We start from the raw sequence: 15,503 nt of genomic DNA on the forward strand, positions 1-15,503 counted from the left end.
CTTGGGGAAGAAGGGATGTGACCTTAACTTTCCTCTGGTGTTGCAACTGGGCAATTGACCTCCTAGCATGTTCTTGCCCACTATAGATAACCAAAATGGCCTCTAGCGAAGGAAAGATTAGGGCATTCTTCAAGGCTGGAAGAAAACTTGGGCTCAAAGCAGTGCATTCATTGTCCAGCTTATCTGCAAGGGTGGGGTGTGGGAAGAAGGGATTCAGGCTCAAACGCAGAACATGCTGTGTTGGATTCACAGCTTTTCGGCTGTTCCCACATTTTGCCACTGTGCTGTTGCTCATTGCACACATAATCGCTCCTGGCAAGCTCGGGGGACCATCTAGGATGCTGGGAGTCAACCCGGTTCTGTCCAGGGTTGGCCATGTGCAAGGCAAATGCCCTACCACTGTGTTACCACTCGGCCCCCATACTCTGGAATGTTTCTGTGTGCACACCCATGGGAAAACTAAAGAAGTGGAACTGTGTTTGGGGAAGTAGTGTACCCGTAATGAACCAGGATCCAGAAAGGGAAGCCCAAAAGGGGTGAGAGGTTGTGGTAGAGGCAGGGGACCTGAGAGGAAGTGAGGGGAGGTCTGAGGCTAGCAACCCTGAGGGCTGACTTTTCTCTTCCCCTCTTCTCCATTCCTGGCTTGTGACAGTGGTGGTCACTAAAGGGGCATCTTCCAGATGGGTCTCTATGAAGTCTGGCATCTATGCAGCAGGAATGAGTCCAAGTGTGCACATCTGACATCTCCCAGTAACTACCCCACTGCAAGCTCCTGGTACCTTCTCAAAACCCCCACCTTCAGGGCCCGGAGAGATAGCACAGCGGCGTTTGCCTTGCAAGCAGCCGATCCAGGACCAAAGGTGGTTGGTTCGAATACCCAGTGTCCCATATGGTCCCCGAGCCTGCCAGGAGCTATTTCTGAGCAGACAGCCAGGAGTAACCCCTGAGCACCACCGGGTGTGGCCCAAAACAAAAAAACCAAAAAAAAAAAAAAAAAAAAAAGAAACCCCAAGTACTCAGATGGTTGCTCTCAGTTCTCACACCTGGGGAACCCAATCCCTGGCTCTGGCTTTAGTTTTCCCCATTTAGATCCAACCTCTTTCTTGTGACTAAACACATGCAGCAAGCATTCCCCTGAAGGGACCAGCCAGTATGAACATTGCTCGCTGCAAATGTCTCCACCATCTTGGCCTCCTTATGGGCTTTAAAGCAGCAATCTGGTTGGTCTTACCTCAGAAGAGAACATGGTAGCACAAGTCCCAATGCACCAGCAGACCACAGGCTTGGTGAGGCGGCCTTCCTTGATGCCACGGCAGATCTTGTATTCTTCTGTGCCCCCTATCTGCCAAGGACCAAAGGAAGAAGAGAAGAAAGAGCCTGTAGTTAGTGGGTCCGGGCCCTGATTCGATTTGCTCCGAATAGCACAACAGGGAACTGCCTCTTGGGGGCCACAATTCTCCAGAATCACAGGGCAGAGCTGGGTAAAGAAAAGGGGATCTGGGCCGGGCGGTGGCGCTGGAGGTAAGGTGCCTGCCTTGCCTGCCTGCGCTAGCCTAGGACGGACCGCGGTTCGATCCCACCGGCGTCCCATATGGTCCCCCAAGAAGCCAGGAGCAACTTCTGAGCGCATAGCCAGGAGTAACCCCTGAGCGTCACAGGGTGTGGCCCAAAAACCAAAAAAAAAAAAAAAAAAAAGAAAAGGGGATCTGGGCTTTGCCTAAATAACTGCCAGAAAGAAGACTGACCTGCCTGAAAGATTGGGAAGGGAGTACAGGTAACTTCAAGGAGACCAATCTAGCCTCAAGGACAGAGGGTGACCGAAGCAGAGGCAGGAATAGGTTTTGGGCTTCATCCAAATGGAACAAATGGACATCTCGTCCCAGCTCTCCCGCTGCCCACCAGCAGAGAGGAGGCAGCCAACGTGCTGTATTTCCCACACAAATGTCTCAGCACCAAGAAGCAATAGGCTCTTATGGGGGGGGGGGGGGCTTGGGCAACACCTGGCGCTTGAGGGTTACTCCTGCTCCTCCCTCACTCAGAAATCACTCCTGCCAGGCTTGGGGGACCATACGGGATGCCAGGGATCGAACCTGGGCTGTCTACATGTAAGGGAAATGCCCTCCCTCCCTGCTGTGCTATCAATTGGGGAGAGATGGGTTTGGGTTTTTGGATAACTTCTGGTGGTCCTCAGGTACTACTCCTTGCTCTGCCCTTAGGAATTGCTTCTGGCTGGCTCAGGGGACCATATGGAATGCTGTGACTGAACACAAGCACCTTACTTGCCATACTGTCATTCCAGCCCCCAGAATCACCTAATTTTACCATCAGGAAACTAGGAAAGTTTTAACAGTTCACTCACCTCTCCAAGAACCACAATCATTTTGACTCCTGGAGTGTCCTGGTAACGAAGCACGTGATCCATAAAGGTAGAGCCGGGGTACCTGGAGAGAACCAGTGGGGGGAGGGGGAACCAGAGGTGAGTGGGAGGCACAAACACAGATGAGGGTTGCGTGTATGGACTAAAATTCTGTGGGGGCATTGTAGTGTGGCTTCCCAGTAAGGGTTCAGGGGTCTTGAAACATTGGGGAGATGTAGGGATAATGAATGGAGCATCAAGTAGGAGATAGATGAAGCGTCCCCAAGTCCAGAGACTCTCAGTACTGGGAGAGCTATACAGGGCACAGCCAGTTCTTGGAACAGATAGACCTTCAGACTTGTTTTGGAAGGGGTAGGACTAAATAAGCAACTGGCTTCTAACTAGCCGTAAAGGTGAGTGCTACTGTGACCTGCGAACAGAGGAGCGTATGTCTGCAAGTCACTTTGGGGGAAGCCAGCAGGGAATTTCTCCAAGGCCCGCAGGCCCTGGGCTGGCCCTACAATCTATCCCACACCAGTCCCTGCCTCCTCCCTGCCAGAAGTACCAAGAGTAGACCTGACTTGCAGAAGGGCACAAAGAAAAGGAAGTCATCTGCAGTAACTGATAATTGGTTTACACAGCAAATAGCAATTACTACAAGGTGCTGACTTACGCTCAGGAAGGCACCTGTAGCTTGGAGGACTATATATGAGGCACAGGTTTTAACACAGAAATTAGCAAAATCATTAAGGCTACAGAAGAATGTGTCATTTTGTGTAATATGTGTAATAGTAATGTGTAATATGTGGAATTTTTCATTGCTCTAAGAAGCTCAGGTGCACTGCAAATCCAAAGCTAGAAAACAAGTGGAGTTCCCCAGGTAAGACATGACCCTAAAGACCTCTGAGCATTCTTACTCCCCCTACAGATCAGCTGAAGTGATCTGGTAGCCAAGAAAAAAAAGGATGTTGGTAGTGATGATATCAAGGAAAAAAGTTTGCCTTTATGGAGCTATTCATTACCAGACTTTACTGAAGATATTACTCCTTAAATGACACCCTGATTGCAGTTTTCACTAACAAACAGAACGAGGAGACTATTAACAAGAAAGTAAGAAATATGTTTTGGAATCTGTCCCACATTACTGATAAAAGTTTCCAAACTTGTTCTCTCCACTCCCCAATAATGGCAGGGATGAGCCTTCTTTCTGTAGGAGGCAGCTCAGAAGACACTAATAAACATAATCTCTCCAGAACCCAAACCCGGTAAGATGTCCCCACCCGACCACATGAGGGCTGATTCCTGCCTTGTGATTGGGCACCAAAGAGCCATTATAAAGGACTGCTGCCCGGCTCCCTGCCTGCTTTTTGGGTGGAGCCAGAGAAGCAGATCTTTTTTTTTTTTTTTTTTTTGGTTTTTGGGCCACACCCGGCGGTGCTCAGGAGTTACTCCTGGCTGTCTGCTCAGAAATAGCTCCTGGCAGGCATGGGGGACCATATGGGACACCGGGATTCGAACCAACCACCTTTGGTCCTGGATCGGCTGCTTGCAAGGCAAACGCCACTGTGCTATCCATCCGGGCCCAGAGAAGCACATCTTTTAACTCCTGAACCCCTCCTCAGCACATAGTAAAAACCACACTACAAGTGTCATAATGGGGAAACAATGTAGGAAAGCCCCAGGTATTGAGAATGAAGATGGCTAATCTGATGACCTGAAAAGTCCCAAACAGCTAGGTATCCTCTCAGGTAAGGTTTTTTTTTTTATTTTGGGGGGTTTTGTTTTTTTTTTTTTTGGTCACACTCAGAGGCATTCAGGAGTTACTCCTGGCTCTGTGCTCAGAGATCGATCCTGGTAGACTTAGAGGACCATATGGGATGCTGGAATTCAAACCACCATCCATCCTGGATTGGATGCTGGCGAGGCAAATGCCCTATAGCTGTGCTATCTCTCCAGCCCCTGGATAAGGTGTTTAGAGAAGAATTAATGGAGGATGTTCATGGAGCTTAAAGAAAGCATAGATAGACTTGAATGGAACACAAATAAGAATAAAGAGGATGTGAAGATTGATATTAGAAAGCTTCATACTGGGCCCAGAGAGATAGCACAGCGGCATTTGCCATACAAACAGCTGATTCAGGACCAAAGGTGGTTGGTTTGAATCCCGGTGTCCCATATGGTCCCCCCGTGCCTGCCAGGAGCTATTTCTGAGCAGACAGCCAGGATTAACCCCTGAGTACCGCTGGGTGTGACCCAAAAACCAAAAAAAAAAAAAAAAAAGAAAGAAAGCTTCATACTAAAATAACAGGTCTGAAAAACTCGATTTATGAATTGAAAACCTCAATGAAAAACCTCTCCACTGGAGTAACGGTGGCGGATGCAAACAGGGTCAGTTAGCCAGAGGATGAGATGCAGAACAACTCTATACAGCAGAAGAGATTGGAAGAGAACCTTAAAGAAAATGATCAATGTTTAAACTACTCAAAAATGTTAATAGATGAAAATAGAAGTCTTTGATAAACTCAACAGAAATAGCATAGGAATGATTGAAGTCCAAGAGATAATAATAAGAGTTGGAGGAAGAGTGAGAAGAGGAAGAGAAAGAAGAGTAAGAAGGGGCCGGGAAGGTGGCGCTAGAGGTAAGGTGTCTGCCTTGCAAGCGCTAGCGTAGGATGGACCGAGGTTCAATCCCCCGGCGTCCCATATGGTCCCCCCAAGCCAGGAGCGATTTCTGAGCTCATAGCCAGGAGTAACCCCTGAGCATCAAACAGGTGTGGCCCCAAAACAAAACAAAAAAAAACAAAAAAAAACAAAAAAAGAAGAGTAAGAAGAATAAGGCGAAGAAGAGTAAGAAGGGGAAGATGAAAAAGAAAAAAAAGAGGAAGAAGAAGAGTAAGTAGGCAAAGAAGAGTAAGGGGAAGAAGAGAAAGAAAAGGAAGGAGAGGAAGAAGAAAAAGAAGAAAAAAAGACAAGAAAAGAGGAAGCTAAAGATGTGGTTAAATTTGTAGAGTAGATGATCTATATATCTCAATGCCTAGATTTGATCCCAAATGATCTCATGGTCATGCTCTATTATTCTCACAACTTGTATGAATTCATGTATATCTGTATGTATAAAAATGTGATATACTGGGCCCGGAGAGATAGCACAGCGGCGTTTGCCTTGCAAGCAGCCGATCCAGGACCAAAGGTGGTTGGTTCGAATCCCGGTGTCCCATATGGTCCCCCGTGCCTGCCAGGAGCTATTTCTGAGCGGACAGCCAGGAGTAACCCCTGAGCATTGCCGGGTGTGGCCCAAAAAATCAAAAACAAAACAAAACAAAAAAAAATGTGATATACTTTACATGCTTACATCTAATAAAGCAACTGTAAAAAAAAAAAATAGTGGCAGGGATGGATTTCAGGCCCTCCCATATGCAATGCAAATGTGCCACATACCCTGTGGCCCTCCTACAACATTCATATTCTCCTGAGTGACAGGTGTGAGAAGTGTCTTGGGTTCTTTCTTTTTGTTGTCGTTGTTTTAGTGGGCAACCCCAGCTGTGCTCAGGACTAACTCCTGGTGGGCTTGGCAGACCATAACTGTTTTGTTATGAAAAGAGATTTCAGGGCTGGAGCCATTACACAGCAGTAAGGCGTTTGCCTTGCACACAGCCGACCCGGGTTCGATTCCGGGCATCCTATATAGTCCCCGAGCCTGCCAGGGGCAATTTCTAAGCACAGAGCCAGGAGTGACCCCTGAGCACCGCCGGGTGTGGCCTAAAAACCAAAAACCAAAATAGAAAAAGAAAAAAAAAGAATTCTATGAGTCATTCTAGAGAATTACCTAACCCAAGAAAAGGGTCACAGAAACCCACCATGGAAAGCCATGGCCAGTCAGTCAGTCTGCAAAACCAGCAATTCAGATTTATGATTGGCCTCGGTCATGGAGAGCTGGCTGTTCGGGCTAAGCTCTCAACCGAGCTCTCAAGCCAGAGGGTTTGGCCTGCAGTACAGCACCTCCTGGCAGCAGCACCTGGGGGAGATACATAACTATCTGGCGCCAGGAAGTGAGTAAGGAACGAGTGGTTCCTTTCACAATTTTTTGTTGTTGGTTTTGGGCCACACCCGGTGACGTTCAGGGATTACTCCTGACTATGCACTCAGAAATCACTCCTGGCTTGGGGGACAATCTGGGACACTGGAAGATCGAACTGCAGTCCATCCTAGGTTAGCCACATGCAAGGCAAGCGCCCTACTGCTGCGCCACCACTCCGGCCCCTCCTTTCACAATTATTGACTACAATGAACCTTGACTATGCACTTACTTTGAGCCACACCTGTACTAGAACTTCCTACACCTCATCTCAGTTCATCCACCCAGCAGGACCTGTCCCCCAACAGATTTGATGCATCCAGGCGATGTTACTACCTCTAGGCACACCCCTCACAGTTCCCTAGTATTCAGGGAAAAAGGGATCTAAAGTCCTTGAATTAGATTTCAGGCCAGGTCCCGCTAACCACTGCATTCTGCTGCCTCCCTATGGCCATAACTGGCAACAAACAGCATTAAAGAAGACCATGGAAAGAGGACAGTGGGTTGAACTCTGAGATTATTTGGACCAGGAGTGATCCCTGAGTGCAGAGCCAAGGACAACCCTTAGCACTGCTGGGTGTGGCCCCCAAACAAACCAAACCAAACTAAACTAAAACATAATAAAAATCTAAACAGCATCATCCCCAAAGCCTACTCAGCTTTCCAGAAATTTTTTGTTTTTTGCACGATACCTATGAACTGTGGCCTCTCTGCTATTGTCTTGGCTTCAGCTACTACAAAGCCTTGCCTAAATGCAGGGGCAGTGAGCAGCAAGGGAACACCCAGGGCACCCTCCATATCCCTGATGCTCACCTGTCCCCACCAATGGCCACACCTTCATAGACGCCATCTGTGGTCCGAGAGATGATGTTGTTCAGCTCATTGGACATGCCCCCAGAGCGCGACACATAGGCCACGCTACCGGGCCTGTACAGCTTAGAGGCCAGGATGTTGTCTAGCATCCCACCAGTGTTTCCAATCTTGAAGCATCCGGGCTTAATGCCTCCAACCTGCAGGGAGAAGACCAGCGAAGAGGTCAGGAAAATGTGAAAGGGAGAGTGAGCTTAAAAAAAGCTCAGGGCCATGTTGGTCAGCCCTGGAGAAAATGTCAAAAGGAACCCTGACTTTCCTATGTTGAGTGGCAGGCTCCCCCTTTCCCCCGAGACATCACAGAGAAGGAAGCTGGGCCTGGCCGGCTGCCCAGGGCTTACTGCTGCAGAGCAGCTTGTCACTTGGAGCTGTCATCTGTGTGACATCACCCAATCTGAGCCCAAAAATCCTTCGCCCAGACACATTATTTATGTACAAAACTGAAAACAAACAAGAATATTCCAAGATGGGGCCAGAGAGATAGCACAGCATAGGGCGTTTGCCTTGCATGCAGCCAATCCAGAACAGATGGTGGTTTAATTCCTAGTATCCCATATGGTCCCCCATGCCTGCCAGGAGCAATTTTTGAGTGCAGAGATAGGAGTAACTCCTGAGTGTCACCAGGTGTGACCCAAAACCAAAACCAAACAAAAAAAATAGAATATTCCAAGATGGGGCTGGAGCAATAATACAGTAGGTAGGGCACTTGCCTGACATGCAGTGAATCCATGTTCAACCTTCTGGCACCTCCTGAGCCCCACTCAGGAGTGATTCCTGAGTGCAGAGTCAGGAGTAACCCCTGATTATCCCTGGGTAGGGCCCAAATACCAAAACAAAAAAAAAATGAAAACAAACAAAAACTCCAGCCAGAAATGGACAGACTAATCTCTTAACAGCTGGTACTCCCTATACATCAGTGATTCTCAGCAAGTGCTGGCTTATGGCATAAAGAGCTAAAAACAAGCACAGTCAAACTTCCCAGCCAAATAGAAGTTCCAACAGGCCCAGGAGATGAAAGAGATGGAAGAGACGAAAAAGACTCAGGGGAGAGAGGGGACAGAGGGGATGCTCACAGTGGCAGGGCCGATGATGGTGACTCCCTTCTGCTCGGCCTTCTTGATCAGCTTTCTGGTGAGTGCTTCGGGGATGCCTTCAGCGATGATAGCAATGGTCCGGATCTAGGAGTGAGCACAGATTCTTCCTTGTACCTTTGTGCCTCGATGAACCAATGAGGCATTCCACTCAAGACCCCACCACCTTTGTGCATCCTTCCACATTCTACCAACAAAAGAGCTACAAATATGCAACCTGGGGCCGGGAAGGTGGCGCTAGAGGTAAGGTGTCTGCTTTACAAGCGCTAGCCAAGGAACAGACCGCGGTTCGATCCCCCGGCGTCCCATATGGTTCCCCCAAGCCAGGGGCGATTTCTGAGCACATAGCCAGGAGTAACCCCTGAGCGTCAAACGGGTGTGGCCCAAAAACCAAAAAAAAAAAAAAAAAATATGCAACCTATCTTCCTGTAGACTAATGTTCCTATTCCCAGAGAAATGATAAGGACATCCAAAATCTGTTTAGTGGGGGCCGGAGAGTTAGCACAGCGGTATTTGCCTTGCAAGCAGCTGATCTAGGACCTAAGGTGGTTAGTTTGAATCCCGGCATCCCATATGGTCCCCCATGTCTACCAGGGCCGATTTCTGAGCAGATAGCCAAGAGTAACCCCTGCGCCCAAAACCAAAAACAAAACAATAAAAGAATATCCATTTAGTGCCACAGTGGTTCTCTGGCAAAGCAGGAGTTGATTCTGAAAATCCACTAAGTCAGATGCTGCTGGATTCTCTTCTGAGATCAAGCACCTTCCCACTCTCAAGCTCTGATCTCTGTGGATCCCCCCACAGCACAATCAAAGTCTGACTCCACAGCCCAGGATGGGTTCCAAACAGACCAAGACAAGCCACATCCACACTCAGACCTGAGTGGCCTGGAAGAAAAAGCTACCACCCTGATTTGGGCCTAGACTACTGGGTTTATATCTAGCAGTGCTGGGGATCAAAATCAATGCCAGACATGTGCCTTATCACTCTGCCCAGCCCCCAGTATATGCTCACAAAAAGCTTGTATTGTAAAGCTTGTATTGAGGGCCAGATCGATAATAGAACAGGTAAAGCCTTGCATGTGGCTGACCAAGGTTCGATCCCTGTCATCCCATATGATCCCGAGCCCATCAGGAGTGATTCCTGAGTGCAGAGCCAGGGATAACCCCTGAGCATTGTCAAGTGTGGCCAAAAACCAAAATAAAAAACCAAAAACAAAAACAAAGGGACTGGGGTGATAGCACAGCGATAGATCATTTGCCTTGCATGCAAATAACCTGGAACAGACCCAATTCAGTTCCCAGCATCTCATATGGTCCGCCAAACCTGCCAGCTGTTAAAAGATTAGTCTGTCCATTTCTGGCTGGAGTTTTTGTTTGTTTTCATTTTTTTCTGTTTTGGTCTTTGGGCCCTACCCAGGGATAATCAGGGGTTACTCCTGACTCTGCACTCAGGAATCACTCCTGAGTGGGGCAAGGGACCTTACAGGGTACAGAACAAGGAGAAACCCTTGACCGCTGTTGGGTGTGCCCCCCCACAAAAAAAATAAAATAAAATAAAAACCCTTGTATTGTCTATAACACTAAATATGTAATTTTTGTTTGTTTGTTTTGGGCCTACCTGGCGGTGATCAAGGGTTATTCCTGGCTCTGCATTCAGAAATCACCCCAGCAGGTTCAGGAGACCATATGGAATGCCAGAAATCGAACCCAGGTTGGCTGCATGCCAGGCAAACACCCTACCATTATGCTATATCTATCGCTCAGGCCCCTAAATACACAATTTTTTTTAAAAAAGTTCAAGACTGGGGGCTGGCGCGGTGGCGCTAGAGGTAATGTGTCTGCCTTGCCAGCGCTAGCCTAAGACGGACTGTGGTTCAATCCCCTGGCATCCCATATGGTCCCCCAAGCCAGGAGTGACTTCTGAGCGTATAGCCAGGAGTTACCGGGTATGGCTCAAAACAAAACAAAACAAAAATTCAAAACTGGACCTGAGAGAAAGCTCCATGTGTTGAGCACATTCTTACATGCAGAAGGCAGATGTTTGATCCCTAGTAACATGATCCAAGCATCACCAAAGAGTGACCTTTAAGTTCCACTGGTTGTGGCCCAAAAATATGTGAAAAAAATTAAACCATCTTAAGGTGTTTGCCTTTCATACAGAAAGTCGGTGGTTCGAATCCCGGCATCCCACATGGTCCCCCGAGCCTGCCAGGAGCGATTTCTGAGCATAGAGCCAGGAGTAACCCCTGAGCGCCGCCGGGTGTGAACCAAAAAAAAAAATAAAATAAAATAAAATAAATAAATAAATAAATAAATAAATATATATATATATATATATATATATATGGGCCTGGAGAGATAGCACAGCGGTGTTTGCCTTGCAAGCACCGATCCAGGACCTAAGGTGGTTGGTTCAAATCCCGGTGTCCCATATGGTCCCCCGTGCCTGCCAGGAGCTATTTTTGAGCAGACAGCCAGGAGTAACCCCTGAGCACCGCTGGGTGTGGCCCAAAAACAAAAACAAACAAACAAACAAAAATATTAGGGGCTGGAGAGGTGGCGCTAGAGGTAAGGTGTCTGCCTTGCAAGCGCTAGCCAAGGAATGACCTCGGTTCGATCCCCCGGCATCCCATATGGTCCCCCCAAGCCAGGGGCAATTTCTGAGTGTTTAATCAGGAGTAATCCATGAGCATCCATGCCCCCCCCCCAAAAAAAAACAAAAATTTAAAAAAAATGCTAAAAAAAAATTTAAACCATCTATTTGTCAAAGTTTTTAGTTTGTTTGTATGGTTTTATTTGTTTTTGAAGCTACCCCCAACAGTGGTCAGGGCTTATTCCTAGCTCTGTACTCAGGGATCACTCCTGGCCAAGCTCAGAGGACATATGGGAATGCTGGGGATTGAACCCAGTTTGGCTGAATGCAAGGTATACACCCAACCCTCCCTATCTACTCTCTCCAGCCCATATAGGATTTTGTTTGTTTTGTTTTGGGGCCATAATTGACAATGCTCAGGGATTACTTCTAGCTCTGTATTCAGGAAGTACTCCTGGTAGGGATCAGGGGGACCATGTAGGATACTGGGACAGAATCCAGGTCGACTATATGCAAAGCAAACACCCTTTCCATTGTGCTATCACTCTAGTTCTAAATATGTTTTTAAAATCCAAATGGTCTGTATTGTAAGCCTACAGGGAAATACGTAATTGTAATTAAAGGGAGATATATATGCTGTGCTACAGGGACTCCTGGGCAGGATGATCCTCAACTTTCCAAACTATACATTCTAATGCAGGGGAAACAGGATATATGCAAATGTTATTTCTTTATTTTGTAAAGCTCAAACTCAGGGCATGACACTTGGCCAGATATATGCAAGTGTTCAGCACAAAACTTTAAGAAGCAAAACTAAGGGGTTAGTGGGGTCAGAATGAGCATAGTAGGTACAGTGCTCGCCCATCATGTGATTCACCTGGATTAGATCCCTGGTACCCACATACGGTGTCCATAGCACTGCCAGGAGTAACCACTGAAATTTTCCAGCCCCATACAAAGAAAAATAATATTGAGGGGCTAGAGAGATAATACAGGGAGATAAGACAAATGCCTCGAAGGTGGCCCACCCTGGTCTGATCCACAGCTTTGACACGCCCTTAAGCAGCATGCATTTGTGAGCCCTTGTATTCAACTGCTGGCTTGGTTAGCAAAGAATCATCAGAAAATTAATAAAAATAATAAAAAAAATCTGAGGGCTGGAGTGGTGGACCATGGGTTGATCCCCCGGCATCCCATATGGTCCCCCAAGCCAGGAGCGATTTCTGAGCACATAGCCAGGAGTAACCACTGAGCATCAACGGGTGTGGACCCCCCCAAAAAAAATCTAAAAAAAAATCAAAAGCAAATGGAATCACCTTGATCAGCCTCATAATTTGAAGGGGGGAATGGATGGTACCAAGACCAGACAGTCATGATCATTTGGTGGAAATAAAAAATGCTCAGACTTGAACACTAAATCCAAAGTCAATGACAACAGAATCAATATCCAATCTACAACAAGCTGTACAAGTGGGGAACAGTTGCACTAGCATTTTTTGGGGGGCGCCACACCTGTTTTGACACTCGGGTTATTCCTGACTATGTGCTCAGAAATTGCCCCTGGCTTGGCAGGGCCAGATAGAATGTCAGGGAATTGAACCGTGGTCCAGGCTAGCACTTGCAAGGCAGACAGCTCCACCTCTCCGTCTCCAGTTGCACTAGCATTACGTGAGGTAAAGGAGGGAGATATGGGAAGGGGTGGAGGGAGGCCAGCACTGGTGGTGGGAAGGCCCCTCATTCATTGTCACTATGTGCCTTAAATATTACTGTGAAAGATTTGTAATTCACTTTAACCACAATAAAAATTAAAAAAGTAAAAGCAAAAATAGGCTAATAGATACATTAATATAGAAAAAAATAATGGAGGGGCCCGGAGAGATAGCACAGCGGCGTTTGCCTTGCAAGCAGCCGATCCAGGACCAAAGGTGGTTGGTTCGAATCCCGGTGTCCCATATGGTCCCCAGTGCCTGCCAGGAGCTATTTCTGAGCAGACAGCCAGGAGTAACCCCTGAGCACCACCGGGTGTGGCCCCAAAAACAAAAACAAAAACAAAAAAAGAAAAGAAAGAAAAAAGAATGGAAGGAAACTAATCATGAAGTAGTTATGTAAAATAATTCTGTTTAAACCCTGGGAAAGGTATGGCTACTCAAACATCAGGCCTGTTCCTGAAATTGGACTTGAGGTATTTATGGTCTTCATATCTTTGAGGCCAGGGGGTAAGTGTTGGGGCCACACCTGTCTCAGGACTTTGCTCCTGACTTTGCAATAGCAGTGGTCCTCAAACTATGGCCCGCGGGCCACATATTATATTTGTATCTGTTTTGTTTCTTCATTGCAAAATAAGATATATGCAGTGTGCATAAGAATTCATTCATAGGGCCGGGAAGGTGGCGCTAGAGGTAAGGTGTCTGCCTTACAAGCGCTAGCCAAGGAACGGACCACGGTTCGATCCCCCGGCGTCCCATATGGTCCCCCCAAGCCAGGGGCGATTTCTGAGCACATAGCCAGGAGTAACCCCTGAGCGTCAAACGGGTGTGGCCCAAAAACCAAAAAAAAAAAAAGAATTCATTCATAGGGCCCGGAGAGATAGCACAGCGGCATTTGCCTTGCAAGCAGCCGATCCAGGACCAAAGGTGGTTGGTTCGAATCCCAGTGTCCCATATGGTCCCCCGTGCCTGCCAGGAGCTATTTCTGAGCAGACAGCCAGGAGTAACCCCTGAGCACCGCTGGGTGTGGCCCAAAAACCAAAAAAAAAAAAAAAAAAAAAGAAAAGAATTCGTTCATAAGTTTTGTTTTTACTATAGTCAGACCCTCCAATGGTCTGAGGGACAGTGAACTGGCCCCCTGTTTAAAAAGTTTGAAGACCCCTGCACTAAGGGATCACTCCTGGTAGGCTCAGAAAAAAATTAGAGTGTTGAACCTGTATTGACTGAGTGTAATACCATACCCATTGTACTATCTCTTTAGCCCTATTTGTAAGTATTTAAATGGTTTCCTATAATACTCACCTAACAATTTTAAAATAAGAAATTGATACCTTTTTTTCTTTTCTCTCTTTCTCTCTCTCCCCCACTCCCTCACCACCTCTCCCTTTTCCGCTTCCCCCTACCCCCTCTCTGTTTTTGGGCCACACTTGCTGGTTCTCAGGGATTACTCCTGGTTCTGAGTTCAGGAATTACTCCTGGCAGTGCATGGGGTACCATATTGGATGCCAGGAATTGGGAATTGAAACCAGGTCGGTTGTGTGCAAAGTAAACACTCTAGCCATATGGCTCCAGTGCCTGATTCCTTTTATGAGTTGTTTGGTTTTGGGGCCACACCCAGTGATGCTAAGAGTTATTCCTAGTTCTGGCCTGAGGAATTATTCCTAGAAGTGTAACTCCTTCATACAGGACCATATGGGATGCCAGAGATTAAACCAGAGTAGACCATGTGCAAGACAAATGCCCTACATTGCCTTGTACACATACAGCCATGCTATCGCTGATGCCTGATTCCATTTTCAAAACCAGTCTCATCATGGAGAGGATGTGGTGGGGCTGGATGACCCAGCTAAGCAGCCCTGCCCCACCACCCTGACCTCTGTTACTAGAACTCACCTAATTGAAGATCTTGCTTGAGGTTAGAGAAATCACTCAGGTTTTAAGGCTCTTGCTTGCTTTGCACATCTCCCAATTCTGATTTGATCCCTGGTACTGTCTCTGATCCTCTGAGACCCCACAAGAAGTAATCCCTAAGCACCACCCCATATGGACCCAAAACAAGCAAAAGCCATCAAATGTCTCCCACCACTTTCACCCAATCTAAGTTCCAAGAGCAGGGATGGTGAGCACTGGACCCAGGACCTACCTGGGCGTAGTTCATCGTCTCAATGGTGCTATCATAGGCAGAGCGCAGAGAGGCGAAGTTGATGAGCACGTCTACCTCCGGGTGCTTCCTCATGGCATCTGCCATATTCTTGAAGACGGGGATCAGGATCTCCTTGTGACCCCAGTAAAACTTCTGCTTGTGGTCCCCACTGTGAGAAAGGCAGAGGAAGGACAGGACAGATTGGGAAGGGAGAAGCTGAGGCAGGTGTAAAGTCAAAATTCTCTCCCACCCAAGAGAGCTGCTAGTTAAAGATTCCTGAGAAAGAAGCCTAAACCCTGTCTGGGCTGGGCAGAGGCTGTGCGGACAAGGAGGAGTCGCACTAGCCCCATGGAGCCACAGTACTGCAGGCAGAATCTCGGGCTACCTGTATAACTTCCACAGGGGATGGAGGAGGGGACTCACGTGAAAGGGTAGACCATGGCGGCCACTGAGGGCTCATCACGGGAGCAGACGTAGTCGAAGTCCAGCATGCCTTGCACAGCACGGGTCTGCATGCCCCACACAATAGCCTTGGTGTGGCGGCTGAAGAGGGTGGCACTCTTTCCTGGTGGGCAAAGACACAGCGAGTGAATCCGGCACATGCTTTCCCAGGGGAGTTTTGGGGCTACCTGCTGGCCCTCCAACCAAGACCGGGGGGGGGGGGGGC

General features: G+C 47.6%; 1 protein-coding gene across 1 annotated transcript in view; it reads right to left on the reverse strand.

Annotated features, from left to right (window-relative positions):
- The window catches only part of ACLY (ATP citrate lyase), a 50,077-nt gene that overhangs the window by 11,790 nt on the left and 22,784 nt on the right, over positions 1-15,503 (reverse strand). The window contains 6 exon segments of the mRNA XM_049781637.1: positions 1,232-1,342; positions 2,360-2,441; positions 7,245-7,441; positions 8,375-8,479; positions 14,837-15,005; positions 15,260-15,401. Coding sequence (XP_049637594.1) covers positions 1,232-1,342; positions 2,360-2,441; positions 7,245-7,441; positions 8,375-8,479; positions 14,837-15,005; positions 15,260-15,401 — 806 coding nt within the window.

Source organism: Suncus etruscus, chromosome 1, assembly GCF_024139225.1.
Source record: "Suncus etruscus isolate mSunEtr1 chromosome 1, mSunEtr1.pri.cur, whole genome shotgun sequence".
Lineage (NCBI taxonomy): Eukaryota > Metazoa > Chordata > Mammalia > Eulipotyphla > Soricidae > Suncus > Suncus etruscus.